This window comes from Nicotiana sylvestris, chromosome 8 (genome assembly GCF_000393655.2).
Source record: "Nicotiana sylvestris chromosome 8, ASM39365v2, whole genome shotgun sequence".
Classification (NCBI taxonomy): domain Eukaryota; kingdom Viridiplantae; phylum Streptophyta; class Magnoliopsida; order Solanales; family Solanaceae; genus Nicotiana; species Nicotiana sylvestris.
In genome coordinates, this window is record NC_091064.1 from 156,641,459 (window position 1) to 156,657,891 (window position 16,433).

General features: G+C 40.0%; 1 protein-coding gene across 1 annotated transcript in view; it reads right to left on the reverse strand.

The window, feature by feature from the left end:
- Positions 1-6,081: 6,081 nt before the first annotated feature.
- Positions 6,082-16,433, reverse strand: part of LOC104227233 (endoribonuclease Dicer homolog 3a) — a 37,100-nt gene continuing 26,748 nt past the window's right edge. The window contains exons 18-25 of the mRNA XM_009779435.2: positions 13,585-13,817; positions 13,300-13,509; positions 10,682-11,158; positions 10,124-10,384; positions 9,612-9,938; positions 8,458-8,668; positions 6,671-6,782; positions 6,082-6,561 (exon numbers count right to left, since the gene is read on the reverse strand). Coding sequence (XP_009777737.1) covers positions 6,354-6,561; positions 6,671-6,782; positions 8,458-8,668; positions 9,612-9,938; positions 10,124-10,384; positions 10,682-11,158; positions 13,300-13,509; positions 13,585-13,817 — 2,039 coding nt within the window. The 3' untranslated portion in view covers positions 6,082-6,353. The remainder of the gene's footprint in view (positions 6,562-6,670; positions 6,783-8,457; positions 8,669-9,611; positions 9,939-10,123; positions 10,385-10,681; positions 11,159-13,299; positions 13,510-13,584; positions 13,818-16,433) is intronic.

Sequence of the window (16,433 nt, forward strand, 5' to 3'; positions counted from 1 at the left end):
ATCGAACAACGACGGGTTAATATTTCGACGAATGTTCGAAATAACACCCTTAAGGCCAAGGGCCTTCGCCAAAGAGAAGAGTTCGACCACGATCCAACAATGACTGGTTAATATATCGATGAAAGTTTGAAATAACACCCTTAAGGCCAAGGGCCTTCGCCAAATAGAAGAGTTCGACCTCGATCGAACAACAACGGGTTAAGATTTCGACGAAAGTTCGAAATAATACCCTTAAAGCAAAAGACCTTCGCCAAAGAGCAGAGTTCGACCTCGATCGAACAACGATGGGTTAATATTTCGACGAAAGTTTGAAATAACACCCTTAAGGCCAAGAGCCTTCTCCAAAGAGTAGAGTTTGACCTCGATCGAACAACGACGGGTTAATATTTCGATGAAAGTTCAAAATAACACCCTTAAGGCCAATGGCCTTCGCCAAAGAGAAGAGTTCGACCACGATCAAACAACGACTGGTTAATATTTCGATGAAAGTTTGAAATAACACCCTTAAGGCCAAGGGCCTTCGCCAAACAGAAGAGTTCAACCTCGATCGAACAACGACGGGTTAATATTTCGACGAAATCTTGAAATAAAATCCTTAAGGCCAAGCGCCTTCTCCAAATAGAAGAGTTTGACGTCGATCAAACAACGACATATTAATATTTCGACGAAAGTTCGAAATAACACCCTAAAGGCCATAGGCCTTCGCCAAAGAGCAGAGTTCGACCTCGATCGAACAACGACGGGTTAATATTTCGACGAATGTTCGAAATAACACCCTTAAGGCTAAGGGCCTTCGCCAAAGAGAAGAGTTCGACCACGATCGAACAACGACTAGTTAATATTTCGATGAAAGTTTGAAATAACACCCTTAAGGCCAAGGGCCTTCGCCAAAGAGAAGAGTTCGACCTCGATCGAACAACGATAGGTTAAGATTTCGACGAAAGTTCGAAATAACACCCTTAAGGACAAGGGCCTTTGCTAAAGAGACGAGTTCGACCTCGATCGAACAACGACGGGTTAATATTTCGACGAAAGTTCGAAATAACACCCTTAAGGCCAAGGGCCTTTGCCAAAGAGCAGAGTTCGACCTCGATCGAACAATGATGGGTTAATATTTCGACGAAAGTTCGAAATAACACCCTTAAGGCCAAGGGCCTTCGCCAAAGAGAAGAGTTCGACCTCGATCAAACAACGACAGGTTAATATTTCGACGAAAGTTCGAAATAACACCCTTAAGGCCAAGGGCCTTCGCCAAAGAGCAGAGTTCGACCTCGATCGAATAACAACGGGTTAATATTTCGACAAAAGTTCGAAATAAAACCCTTAAGGCCAAGGGCCTTCGCCAAAGAGAAGAGTTCGACCTCGATCGAACAACAACGGGTTAATATTTCGACGAAAGTTCGAAATAACACCCTTAAGGCCAAGGGCATTCGCCAAAGAGCGGAGTTCGACCTCCATCGAACAACGACGGGTTAACATATTGATGAAAGTTTGAAATAACACCCTTAAGGCGAAGGGCCTTTGCCAAAGGGAAGAGTTCGACTCGATCGAACAACGACGGGTGAATATTTCGACAAAAGTTCAAAATAACACCCCTAAGGCCAAGGGCCTTCGCCAAAGGGTAGAGTTCGACCTCGATCGAACAACGACGGGTGAATATTTCGACGAAAGTTCAAAATAACACCCCTAAGGCCAAGGGCCTTCGCCAAAGGGTAGAGTTCGACCTCGATCGAACAACGATGGGTTAATATTTCGACGAAAGTTCGAAATAACACCCTTAAGGCCAAGGGCCTTCGCCAAAGAGCAGAGTTCAACCTCGATCAAACAACGACGGGTTAATATTTCGACTAAAGTTTGAAATAACACCCTTAAGGCCAAAGGCCTTTTCCAAAGAGTAGAGTTCGACCTCGATCGAACAACGATGGGTTAATATTTCGACGAGGGTGTTTGAATAGGGCCTTCGCCGATTGGGTAAGTCCCTCTTCAAACATCCTGACATCATAAGGATCAAGAGCAGACTCAGATTCGTAGTCATCGACCATGATGCCTTTTCCCTTCTCTGCGGCCGAAGAAGAAGCACGACCTGGTCTAGAAGATGAAGGCCCATCCAAAGTAACAGCAACGGCCTCGGGACTCCGACTCTCCGTCGCAGTATTCTGTTAGTCACTCATAATGGCCGAAATCTCTGTCGATAGGTTGATCACAGCGACCGGCTCCACCTCTGTGGACGAGTTAGCATAATTCCTCGTCTCTGACTCTATTAGGGGGACATCGTCCTCTAAACATATCACGGTTGATGGAGCCGTCTCAGACTTCACCCTCCGTCTCTTTGACGGTCCCTCGCCATCCTCAGCATGGGAAGACTCCCCCGTTGGGTAGACAGCAGAAGTCGGAGCCCAGATTGAGGAACAGCTTCCGTGCACACAACTATGGCCGCAGATTCAATTTGAGCAGCCCTTGTAGTAGGTCGGGCAGTAGGCCTCGGTACGGGCCGAGCAGAGGACGTCGGCTGACGAAATGCAATTGGAGGATCCCTCGCCCTTCGTACTCTCCCTGCTAACGATAAATGTCGTATAAGCAACAAACCCAAATTGCAGTGGAAAACATACTGCGGTAAAGCTACTTACCAATAAGGGGCTTACATCCATATTTCTCGCAGAAGGACGAACATTCACGAACTCTCGCCGTATGAGGAAGAATGGAATTCACCCATTCACGAATATCGTTAGCAGGCGCATGAGGTAATCTTATGGCTGCAAAAACAAAATCAGTTAAATCGTCGCCCAAAGGAAAGCGCTAGACTATCATTCCGACTAAAGGCACAAACTTAAAGGCAAAGTTCCATCTTTTAGGGATTCCTGCAAGATCCGCCACGAGGTGCTCAGTCCACACATAAAAATAGTTTTCATAAAAGCGACGGTTGGACCTGCCGTCCATCCTCACCACCAGACCCTTTTGTCCCTCGATAGCGCATATGGATCATCGTGTCACGGATGAGTTGAGGGGAAACGATATTGAGCATGTGCCTCAACGTGACCTCCTGACCAGCAGGCTCCGCGAACTTGAGCAGCATAAGAAACAGTTTATACAAATACGACGAAAGTTGAGCCGGACACACCTCATAGAAACGGCAGAAATCTACTACCAAGAGGGGAAGAGGAAGCGTATACCCGACGATAAAGGGATAGGCGTAGAACGCACAATACCCCGGGCGGTCAAAATGTATGATATCGTCTCCCACCGCTGGCAGCATTTAAACATGCCGAGGGATCCCCCATTTTGCCCTCAGCTCCGCAATATCCGCCTCAGTCATAACAGAGGGAGCAGGTTCCGGCTCTTCTCCAGCGGGACTGTGGAAATTGGTCCACGGCTTTCCAGGGCGAGGCAATATTTCGGCCGTCGTCGGAATCCCCTTATCCTCTATCACTTCCACTCCTCCGGGAGCGGGAACATCACTTGCTAACGCTGGAATTGCGGCAGGATTATCATCGCAGGAAGACCACCAGCCATTTGTATCGATTTAATGGAACAAAGGGCTTAAGAAAAAGAAAATATGGGGGTGAAAATTTTCGGCTAACCGAAGAAGATCGAAAATCTGAAAGTATTTGAGAAGAGGAAGATCTACAATGTTCTCTCAACGAAGGCTTGAAAGTGTACCAATCGAATGGTGTCTTTCCTCTATTTATAGGGACATAAATTTCCCAAGCGAGAAACCCAAGAGTCGTCAATCGAAACTGATAAGGGCATGAAATGGTTCAATCACCAGGAAACGTGTGTCATAATGACAGCAGCCACGAACGACATTTCAAATCGAACAAACGCTTCTATTCCGAATGGTCGCGACGGTCCCAAGGGCACCGAGCGCCGTCCCATTGCCTCGATCCAAAGACTACGTCCAAGGAACAAACAGTCAAATTTCTCTTAAGTGTTCATAATCATAATCCGCCCGCCGGGCCCACCAATATACGACCCCGACGGGCGGAGGGACTAACTGTATAGGTCAAAATCTGACCACAGTAGCCGACCCAGTTAGAACCCTGCCTAAGGGGCAGGGTAGCGAGGACCATCACGACCTACTTCGGTCTAAGTACCCACAGTGTACAGTGGGTCAAAAGACAATATTTAATTAACGACAAAAAGGCCACAGCGTAAGGGCATACCGACCGGAGAAGGTGATCATGGTCTCAGAACTATATATAGGGGATGGACTCCCCAAAGAGGGGTTTTTTTTCCGGGTTCTCACTCTCTGTATTCTCTCCTTCTATTTTCTTCTAGAAAAGATGTAATATCGATGACCTCTTTGGCATCATGAAAGAGGAAATAACAAAGATGAATGAAGATTGCTCGCTCTTATTTCATTTTATTCATCATTTTCTGATTCATTTCCAGATCTGGGGTTTACTATGCTTGACTAAGATTGACTTCATCACTATTATTAATTGTTTTAATCAAAAAGTTTTTGACATCTTTTGGTCAAACAAGTTGGTCACTTGGTTGAGATTAAATAAAATGAGATGGGTACTTGTTACTTTTTCTACTGCCTACGAAACGAGCTAACGTCAAACATTATATTTCGATTTTATGTAGCGCCCCGTAATCCAAACAAATACCAGATAGTATGTGGAACATGCCTAAAGCCAGAGATAATGATTGAATGAAAAATGGAACTAGCTTAGAAGAAAAACCAGAAAATTAAGATAGTTATCAGCAAAGATTAATTAGGCCAGGGGTTAAGGTTCAAGTATGGGTTCCCGCCTCCCGGTCAACCCTAATGATATGGGATTATGCTAATCCCTCTTCTTTTCCACTAGATTACTCACAAGTGAAATAGTGATTGAGTAGAAATAAGTTCCAGCAGACAACCGAGACTTAGATGTGGCAAAGTGGATAACAAACGAGGTTCCAAGAAGCAATTTCTTTGGAACGGGTATTTGTTAATCTCTCTCCAAACGGTTTTTGGCGAGGCTTCAAATTTCCGAGGACATGACACTTGATAGGAAGATGTGGAGGTCGAGTATTAGAATTGTAGGTTAGGAGGTAGTTGATTCTTGTCTCACTCGTACCTTTGTGAGACTAGTCTGGTAGAATTTTTGTCTAAGACAGCTAGTGGCAACGTTGTGTCTTACTATTTCGCTTTTTCAGTGCAGGATCTATTTACTAGCTATCTCTTTTGTTTTGCATCTTTCTTCTGGATTTTATGTTGTTCCTATTTTTCCTATGACTTCTATGGTGATACTAATATTGTTTCCTTTTGTCCTTTCGTTTTCTTGAGCCGGAGGTCTTTTGGAAACAACCTCTCTATCCCTTCGGGGTGGGGGTAAGATCTGCATATGCACTATCTTCCCTAGACCCCACTAATGAAATTTTACTGGGCTGTTGTTGTTTCTCCAAACGGCTATTTGTTAATATCTCTCCACACGGCTTCTCTATAAACGCTTACATTTCTTTCATATAATTTCTGTGGCATAGTGGATCATAAGACGAGGTTCAAAAAGCTCTGATACCAAATGATACATAATGATCACTTGTCACAAATGGAAGGAAAAGGCTTCAAGAGTTTAGCTAGAGGAATCAAGAGATAGCTAGAGAAAACATAAATTGCACATCAATGTATCTTTTATACGTTCAAGGAAAGAATTGAAAATGATTTGGCACCCACCAACAATTCAAGCTCGTAAGTGCCTACTAACTTGCTACCACTAGTTCGAACTATTTCCCAACAAACAAACCCCTTACCACTGTAATCAAAATCGCCGGAAATACACTCCTATATTTTGTACAAAATCCCAAAAATGTCTTAGTCTTCAAACTAGCATAGTACACTCTTTTTAAGGAGAAAAAAAAAAGTAAAATACGTTAATTTGGATTTAAAACGACAAATATTTTCTATTTTTGCATTTTAAAAAAAAATAAAATCTAATATATCTACCAAGAACAAATATTATATAAGTAAAACCAGTTCTTCTAATAAGAAAGAGTAAAAGGACTAAAGATTAAATAAACTAGTTAAGCCCTGTAAAAGACAAATGTTGGATAGCAAGTATCCCGTTTTCCTCCCTAACAAAAATGCTGCACAATAGATTAGTGAAACCGTAAGAAATAAATAGAGGGCCATAAGATTGATCTATCTTTTACATTTCAGCAAGTTCATTCCTATTTTCTAGTGAATTTCCAATAATGTATGGAATGGAAGCTATGCCCTCTTGATATGCAAGAACTGGATTGTTATTACCTCCCAATTAGCAAATATACATAGCACTTTTCTGTTTTTCCCTGCCTAAGAGGTAGACCTAAAATGCTATATAAGATCTACGCGTTAGTGCAAGAATGTGAGAATTTACACTAATGACAATTCATTGATTACCAATTATGACTTTTCCCCGTCGTTCAAGCTCATACAGCATGAGAAGTGCAGCCGAATCTTGTGAACTTTTCTTATCAGCTCTTTCATCCCCAGTAAGCTCTATCAAACCATAGTCGGGTATGGTCAACGAGATTTGAGATGCAAAAGTGTTGTAAACCTTCCTTTTATCAGACCCTTCGCCGCATTCAATCAGTGACCTGTGCATACCGGAATTTACACTCAATATGCGAAAAACTTGGAAACAGTTTGAGAAAAAAAAAACAAGAGGGAAAAGAACTGGTTGGCGGATAAGCTGGTTTTACTTACTTGGATTTACGCTCTGTTGACTCCAAACTAGGCATAGGCCACTGCAGTTTTTTGCACAGTTCATAAAGTGATTGACGTGGTCCACCCTTTTTCATGTTGATTGGCCCAATTGCTGCCAAGTAAAACGGAGAAAAGCATTAATCCAAAAGTTTAAGGAGATGAGCATCAGCAGACCTTAGCAAAACTGATTTTTCTTCAGTCATCTAACTTTGAGAAAGATTTTGTCAAATCAAAGGGTGGGGAGCTCGGTTACAATGGTTTATAAAGATATGTGAGTTTTCATGTTAAAAAGGCTAAATACTTTGTTAAAGAGAGAGAGTTGAGGAGGCAAAGCAATGTCTGGATATTCCAGGGTCAAGCACTTGTCCTCTCTTGATTAGGCAACACTATCCTTGTGTGACTGATTATTTTATCTAAGAGTGCCATAAAACAAAGAAAAGAAGGAAAAAAGAATATAACAAAAGAAATGCAGGGGTACATTAAAATTCAAATCTCTAAGGTAGATAACCGTTATTTTCACACGAGAGTAATTTTCAGAAATTCTGGAAAATGCCACAAGACAAATTTCAATCCAAGTGCTGTAACTTCTGTTGGATTCACAAAGAGACGGGTGCCAATTCACCAAGGAGGCAGGAGGATGCTGGGGCTTTTCACATTGTAATAGAAAGCAATCGATAGAATATGCAGGATATTTTCTTTTCAATCAACCAATCTTAATACCTTATAAATAAAAGTAATGCATAGTTAGCAACTTAGCATACTCAGAAAAGTTACTTTTCAGCATATAACGAGTTAAACCGAAATGTAGCAAATTGTAATAGAAAAAAAGGAATTTACACTTGACTTCTATCTGCTGAGCTATAAATCCTCAACACTTTAATATATATTCAGTAGTGACACAGAATGGAAAAGAAAGCATAATCACCCTACACAATGCTTTCTCCACTACGCACCTAAAAAGGATTTCCTCTCCTAAATTCTGTTATATCACTTCTTCTGAGAGGGGGTATTGGCCCGTGAATAGTGGAAGGTGTAGGAGCAGGCGCAACCTTTGGTAGGATTTGAAAACAACACCTAAATATGCAGGCAGAGCTGCGACTATTAGGCTGCAACGCCTATACAATGCTACATCATTACTAAATTTCAAATCTGATGGACTCTTCAGGGATATCATTTGAAGTTTGTGAGTATCACCACCACAATGCTATTCCCTTTCAAACGGGCATAATAAACTAACTATAGAATATTATGTACTTTCCAATCCTAAGAATACTTGACCTAATTACGTACAGCCCTTTCCAAAAGGTCTGACCCCTTCTCCTCAAATAGAAGCCTTCAGCTTTTACTTCAATATTTATTCTTAATGAGACTAACTTCAACTGACTATACTTTTAATATTTGTCTGTTATCTGAAATACTCTCAATCTTGCTCCAGTTAACAATGTACGTAATCCTTCTTCTTTAATCTTGCTGAGGAATCAAGCAAAGTCATCTATCTTGAAATAGAGGGATATGTATCTAACTAGACATAAAGTAAAACAATATTTAGTCTGATTAAACTTTAGCTTCTTTATTCTACACTACAAAATAGATATGGCGTAGAAAATCAAATGAAGTGATAAGCGTTGGATGGGTATGTTGGTACAGAAGAGGATGGCAAGTTTAACATTTTCATAAAACTGGTATAAGAAGATCAATTGTCCTGAAAAGCTTCCCAAGACTTGGGCTGAATTCAATATTTAAAGGAAGAAAGTGCAAGAAAATACCAATTGCTACAGTGTGCATACCTTGGATGTCCTTATTTGAATTACAAGCACTGCTAGGTTGAGCTTTGGCCGTCTCTAATTTCAAAAGTATTGTCTTTTGCTTTTTGCATGGAGCCATAGCAGGACATGTATTATTCGCTTGGCTGCAGATGTCACCATCAGAGCCTAAAGAATGTGGCACATCAACAAGGCTGGTCTCTTGTTTCTTTTTCTTGGATGAAATTCCTTTATACTGTTGTTACAATATGAGGGTAAAATAATGTCAGAAATAACTTAATCCAGAGCTTGGATAATCGGTAATCCATAACTGAAGAATTTGTTTAATCCATCCATATGGAAACTGTCATCTAGCTCAACATTAATTGTAACGGCAATGCCAGAGAATAAAGTCTGTCTTATCGAGCAATGTTTTTGTTCCAATTTATTAAACCATGTAATGGTCAATTTGAAATTGATATTTATGCAATGTAAATGCATGCAGGCACGTGAAAACTTTATCAAAACAATTCTTTAGCATCTTTACAGATTTCATAAACATCAGAAAGTTCTCTTTCCAAATTTGGAAAAGTTGCAAAGCTTAACTCAAATAAGCTAAAAAGGGCAGCCCGGTGCACTAAGCTCCCGCAATGCGCGGAGTCCGGGGAAGGGCCGGAAATAAGCTAATTCTGAGAAAAAAAACTAGTTAATTACACATTCTCTTTTCAGTTATAGTACTTCGATAGACATGAGGCAACTCGGAAAACAACCAACTCATTGGTCTCCACTTGAACCAAATAAGCAACCAACTCATTAGCTTATTTCTTAACTCAAATAAGCTAATTCTGAAAAGAAAAAAAAAACACCTAGTTAATTAAGCATTCTCTTTTCAGTTATAGTACTTTGATAGACATGAGGCAACTCGGAAAGAAACCAACTCATTGGTCTCCACTTGAACCCAAGAAACGGAAAAAAAATTCAGAAACAAAACAAAAGAACAAGAAGAATGCCTCAATGACAAGAGAGTTAAACATTGCAACATCAGTAGTTGCAATGGTAACTTTCACGAACAAAAGCACATTTCTTCTTCTTATCTTTCTTACCACATTACCTAAGGCTGTTTCTACCATGTGAATAATGACCCATTAATTAAAAGGACCAAACATAGGATAAGAATCATCTTCCTGGCTAAGACATACCTCTAAGTCCTTCAATAATTTCAGAGCTGCTTGCCCCTTTGCATTTTTTCTAGTTTGTCCACATCCCTCAGCAACCAGCAACTCATTTTTCAGCTGTAACCTAAGCTCTGCATGCACAGTATCCCCCTTCACCATGCAATGGTCTTTCAAGAAGTAGCCAAGAGAGTCACACAATTCTATGAGCTCACGCAACGGAGGTAGTTCGAGCTTATCAGGAGTCACGATGGGAGATAATAGTGGCTTGACGATCTTCCAAACTTCATCCAGGTTAAGCTTAGTATCAATAAGTATTGCTCCAGCAATACTCTCCACCAAGTCTCCAAGTACCTATAACAAATTAATATCCCATGAATACAAGCAGCCTGCTATAAAGACTTTCATATATAGCAGTGGATTAATGTAACATATGCTGAACAATGTTGTATCCTAGGAAGACATTCAAGACTACAGTTGGCATTGAGATTAATAACATATGGTTACTGTGAAATGTCCGTCGAGAAACAGTAAAGAACCTTTGGGGCTTTGTTTCCTTGGAGTGAACAAGAAACAGAGACCAACTTCACAAATGCTGATATTTCACTTTCAAGATATCCAGAGTGATGTTGAAGATGGACGTGAAGCTCCCTCTTCACAGCAGCATAAGCAAAATTATCATTATTGACAGAAGCAGAGCGCAAATCTGTCAGTTCCCCAGGATCAATATCTTTATGCTTCTGGTAAAGGTACCAGGTAATGAGAATGTCCAGTACTGAGTCGCCGAGAAATTCAAGTCTCTGCCACATACAAGAAAATAAGTCTAAAGCTAAAAACAGGCAATATCTTAAGAAAAAACTTTCTATTGGGATATATTAAAAAAAAGGGCAGCCCGGGACGGACCACAAGGGTCTATTATACGCAGAATTACCCTGCATTTCTGCAAGAGGTTGTTTCCACGGCTTGAATCCATGACTTCCTGGTCACATGGCAACAACTTTACCAGTTACGCCAAGGCTCCCCTTCAACTCTATTGAGATGTATAATCAGCATTAATTCATATTTATATCTAAATTAGGGACTATTCTTTAACCAACCTGATAATTGTAACTAACGTCCACTTCTAGCACAGTAGCATGTGTTATAGCTTCTAGTAGCAATCCCTTGACAGAAAATTTATAGGTAAGCTTCAACTCAAGGTCTTCAATATCTTTAGCTTTAGGGGTATAGGAGTAAAGAGATGCAGTTTTGATCGCATCCTCTACTAATGAAGGTTCAAGTTCAGCTTCAACACCAAGCCATTTCATCAATTTCAGGGCAGCAATAAACCCACCACCAACGTAGTATGCACCTATCAGCGCTTCGACACAGTCAGATATTGTTTTTGAGCCCATCCATCTATGTCCTCTATCACAGTGCTTCCCAACTACTACTTTGGGATCTTCAGTCAAAAATTTCTTGTCCAAAGGCACTTCTGACGTCTCAACCCCATGGTCACAAGGACAAAGCCGAAGGGAAAGCTGTCCAGGAGCAGTCCATCGGCGTGGATCAAATGCTCCATCCCTCATATAGCCCTGTAATTAGACATGTAAAGCATGATTAGAAATGGAAGTGAGAGAATAACTAATCAGATGTCAAATTATTTGAGGCATACAGGAAAAAAGGGCAATTTAAAACTGCCAGGTGGAAAGGATATAGCATCCACATTTCTTTGAGGATCAACAAAACAAGATGAATTTCAATATGCCATGACGAAAGTGCTTAAAAACCAGAAGACAGCAACCCATGGGGATTGTGAACAGGTTGATATATAAAAACGGCTTAGCCTGTAGCAAGTTCCCACCATCTAGCACCATGTCTGTCTTTTTTAAGTTAAAATGACTAGCAAACTTTTGATGCTATCAGCATCTTTGTTGTGTAAGCAAGTCTGCATAAGATCAGTTGATACCACTGAATATTTGCCCATGACTTCTCTTACAACCAAAATAGGACGAAAATTCCTGGTGAGTTCAATTATATTACAACCCCTGACTTAGAACGGTGCTTAGTTCAAGCTCTTCTACCAACTCCCAAATTTCAGCTTTGCTAATTTCACGACTTAGCTAATCCCAAATTGGCTTCAACTTTGGAGGTTTTCAACAAAAGTAACTACAAAACCAAAAAGAGACACGGACAAAGGATCAAACTGCAAGAGAGTACCCTTTTTGTGATTATTGTGGAATATCCCAATTTCCGTGATTAGATCCTCCAGCAAGGCCTAATTTTTACAATCCTCGCTGAAACCAAGTAATTGACATATTATCCAAGTAAACACTAAGAAAGCCAAGCTATTTACTGCTTATTTTCTACGATAAGCTTCAAACGGTTCGTAAAAGCTATTAACGACATTTTTGCCTTGATTTATGTGCCATAGACTCTCTTATGAATCCTAATTCATCCATCCCAAGTAATCAATCTCTTATTCATGCTAATAATAAGCAAAATTTGTTATTTACTCCCGATTTTCACTGGCAAACTTTTAATGCTTAGTATTGACTTCTTCAATTGTAGAACATTGGACTCCCCAGTGATGGTTCATTCCCTTTGGAAGAAATCTCCAATGATTGGGAAATTGGAGAATTCTTGAGTCTGAAGGGTCTTCTTAACTCTCTACCCCCACTGACTTCTCTTCCAGATTCCTTATCCTGGAAATCCAAAAAAAGAACCTTCTCTGTGAAAAGTTGTTATACAACCTAGACAAGCAGGTACTCCCTCTTAACATAGCCATGGAAAGTCTTTTCGGAAGAACAAAACACCTTTAAAAATTAAATGTTTTTCTTGGATTGTGGCATATAGAAAATGTGTCCCTCTTGATAATCTTCAAAAGAGAGACATTATTCTTTGCAACAGATGTGCTCCTTGTGAAGAGGAGGTGGAAGAAGTTGGCCATTTATTCCTCCATTGCAGCTCCTCCCAACAGATTTTGCATCTCTTTTTTGCTGTTGCGGGAATCCAATGGTGTATGCCAAATAATACAGTGGAATATTTGCTATCCTGGCATAGATGGGACCTTCAAAAATCTTCCAAAGAAGCCTGGAAAAGCATTCCTAAGGTGGTATGGTGGGTCTTATGGAGAGAAGGAAACGCGAGAGTTTTTGAAGACAAGAGGGACAATGTTATTAATCTTAAGCTCAGGTGTATGTTTCTGCTTAGTCTTTGGTGCACCAAAACTACGACATATGTTTTAGAGCCAGAAACTATAGTTGACTTTCTTAGTTTACACATATTGTAAGGTTCTCTTTTGGATGCACATTTGCCCCAACATTTCCTTAGTGCTGGTTGTTTATAATCTATTCCTTTATTACTCATAAGAAAATGCTTCATATTGACTTCTGACTTCGATGGACATAGTTCGGGATCACTCTAATTGATGCAGCCAGGTAAAGGATTGGAAAATGTGGGACAGGCAAAAGGTGGTTCTATATAGTTCTTACGCTTTTACAACTTCTATTTTATTTGAAACACTGAAATCGTTCTTCACTGGCTAAAAGAATTTCGCTCTAGCTCTCTAGTTCTTTTAGCTACCATTACATATTTTTACATGTGGAAAGTGATAAGACATATGTGTCAGCATTGTCCCAATCGAGCACTCTCTTTTTATCGAGTTAACGAGTGAAAACACACTCTTTTTTTGATAAAGTAATAAATTCTATTATGGAGACAAAGCTTTACATACCTGCAAATGGCGACTAGTTCCCACTTTATGGAGGGTTGAGTTACAAACAGCCCATGAACGCCGATCAGATAGCTGCCCTTCATGCTTCTTGGGATATTTAAGGAAGAGGTGACAACTAACAGCATACTTCAGAACCGAGTCTCCAAGCAATTCCAGACGTTCCATGGAGAAACTCTCATTGCATCTTAGACTAGTAAGAGCTTCCAGAATCTGACCATGAAGGATATTTAGTTAGACAAAATGTCTAAGAGTTATTCAGAAAGTTGAGCAAATGATAGGACGAACCAATGAGCTTGATATATGTAAATCGCCTGAATGACTTGTTATCTCTTTCCTCAACTCGCTAGCCAACATCAGGGACTCCAGACGGTGCATTAATGAGGGCAGCAAGTAGAAGGATTTCAAGATGTCTATCCGAATATCTATACCCACCAGAAGTTCTGGTGGCATGTGAACATTATTCAGCGGCTTCTGGACCACCATTTTACTATCTTTTGAATTTGTTCCACAGGAAACGCCTGCTCAAAGAATCTCTGAACATCAACTTTATGTAATCTGAAACACTGAGCTCAATGCACCTATTAGGTACAGTGACAAGTTCAATGTATATCAATTCTTTCTAAAGAACCCAGGTAAAACTTTACCAACTTTGAACTTCAAAGGTTATCTTCATTGTCAAACTTTACTTCCAATATGATTGTAGAAATGTTGCCAGAACAAGTTCAGTTTCAATTATATACATCTAAAGATATGGTGTCAGATCAGATTTTTGTAGCATGTGTTTACAAATAGTTAGAGAGTAATGTATATAGTAATATACTATACTGGTGTCCTACATTAGAGAGTAGGTATTAGTGTTATGTAATACTCCCTCCGTGAACCAATTTCCTTTTTAGTATGTGTCAAAAAGAATGACCAATTTCCCTATTTGGAAACAATTTACCTTTATGCAATGATTTATAGCCACACAAAACATATGTGCCTCATTTTACATCACAAATTCAAAAGTCTTCTCTCTTTTCTTGAACTCCGTGCCCAGTCAAATGGGTTCACATAAATTGAAATGGAAGGAGTATCTATATATAAATAGGGCTCAATGTAAGACAATATAATATCAATAAAATATTTCTTCCGTGCAGGGAAGAAACAGTCATAGTGCAAATATTCCAGTGATTGTTGCGTCAAAACCATTTTTTACCGGTGTTACGCATAAACCAACACCACCACAAGGTCCACCGTAGTCCCGCAACCAAACCCAACAAACCCCATCGAAAAAATCTTCCCCATGCACTTTCATGCGCCGAAAAGAAGGGGGAATTTTCCGGCGAGATCAGTACATGCGCCATGCATGTACCACCTTTCGGCCAGTTTCTTGCAAAGATTCTTCAGGACTGCTTAATCAGGAGGTGATTTCGAGCCTACCTATCCAGATTATATCAAATTCCGACCATTTTTCTATTTTTCTGGCGGAGATTTCCAGATTCCGACAATTGTTCCTATTTTTCTTCTCAAACCGAGCCTACTCACACAGCTTGTCACTTTCAGAAGACAACTTTATTTTTCCGGCAACAGATCTAAGATCCGGCAGCAACAATGATTTTTACGGCAGCTTTTCCTTCGCCTGTTTCAGCAAGTTACAGTTGATTATTTTGATATTTGGTGATAATTTACTAAACCTCTCTTCAATCCAAAGATTTATGTGGGATTTGATGTTTTTGGTTCTAAAAATACGAGTTCCGGAAGTTCAAGTGTTATCATTACTTCGAAATATGGGAAGCTCAAACTACTTAGTTTGGGTTTCCTTGGTTGAGTTGTGGTGCAAGGGTGAAAGTATTCAAGATCAATTAACTAAAAAGTCTAGAGAGGGAGATGAAAAGGCCAAAGCACTTTGAAAAGATGAATACTCAATTATATAGTATCAATGTGACGATCTATTGATTCCAGTTGATGCTCTTATTTCGTCCATTCCAAAAATGTCATTTAGTTTAGGAAAAGACTCGCACTTTATACACTAGTGACATCTCGTTTCTATGATGTGATATCGTGGATGACAAACTTGAAAAAACAAGAATGTCTACTTACTTGAGACAAGTACAGGCAGTCATGGACGACTTTGAGAAGTTGATGTTAGTTTTTGCTAGTGTTGAAAAGCAGCAACAGAAGATGTTTCTAGTTCTTACACTCGCTGAACTTTCTAATGACCTTGATTAAATACGCGACCAGATTTTGACTAGTCCGACTGTCCCTACAGTTGATGAATTATTCCCTCGATTGCTTCACCTTGTTGCAGTGCCAACAAACAGTGATCTCATCACAGACAATTGACTTCTCTGTTGTCGCATCCCAGGAAAATTGGGCATCTCCGCCTATGGAGAATAGACGAGGAGGAGGTTGTTTTGGAAGGTCTCGACCCAAGTGTTCTTATTGTACTAAGCTTGGAAACACCAGTAAGGTATGTTACTCTTTGCATGATCGACCACCTAAAAATGCTCGTGTTGCTCAAACCGAGACTGCAAGTAACTAGTGGTTTTCTTTATCTGAAGGGGAATAGAATGAATTCCTTCAGTATCGAGCAAGTAAGCAGACACCTCCACAAGTAGCCTCTATAGCTTAGATAGATACTTATGTTGCTGGCAATTTCTTTGCTTGTGTTTCCCAGTCTAGTACTCTAGGACCATGGATCATGGACTCAAGCGCCTCTGATCATATTTCTGGTAATAGGTTACTTTTGTCAAATATTGTTTATTCACAGTCTCTTCCTAATGTTACTTTAGCTCATGGAATCCAAACAAAAGCAAAAGAAGTTGGACAAACTAATCCATTATCCTTTGTCACTTTAGATTTTGTTCTTTATGTCACTGGCTGTTCTTTTAATCTTGCATTTGTTAGTCGGTTGACTCGTGCACTCCATTGTAGTATATATTTTATGGATGATTTTTTTGTTATGCAGGACCGCAGTACGGGATAGACGATTGGCACAGGGTGTGAATTACAAGGTCTTTACTACCTTGACTCACTCAATCCCTCCATAGCATGTCCAGTTACAAAGCCTCCACAAATCCTCCAAACCTAATTACAGACGTTTAGGACATCCAAGTATATCCAAGTTTCAAAATATGGTCTAGTTTGTCTAT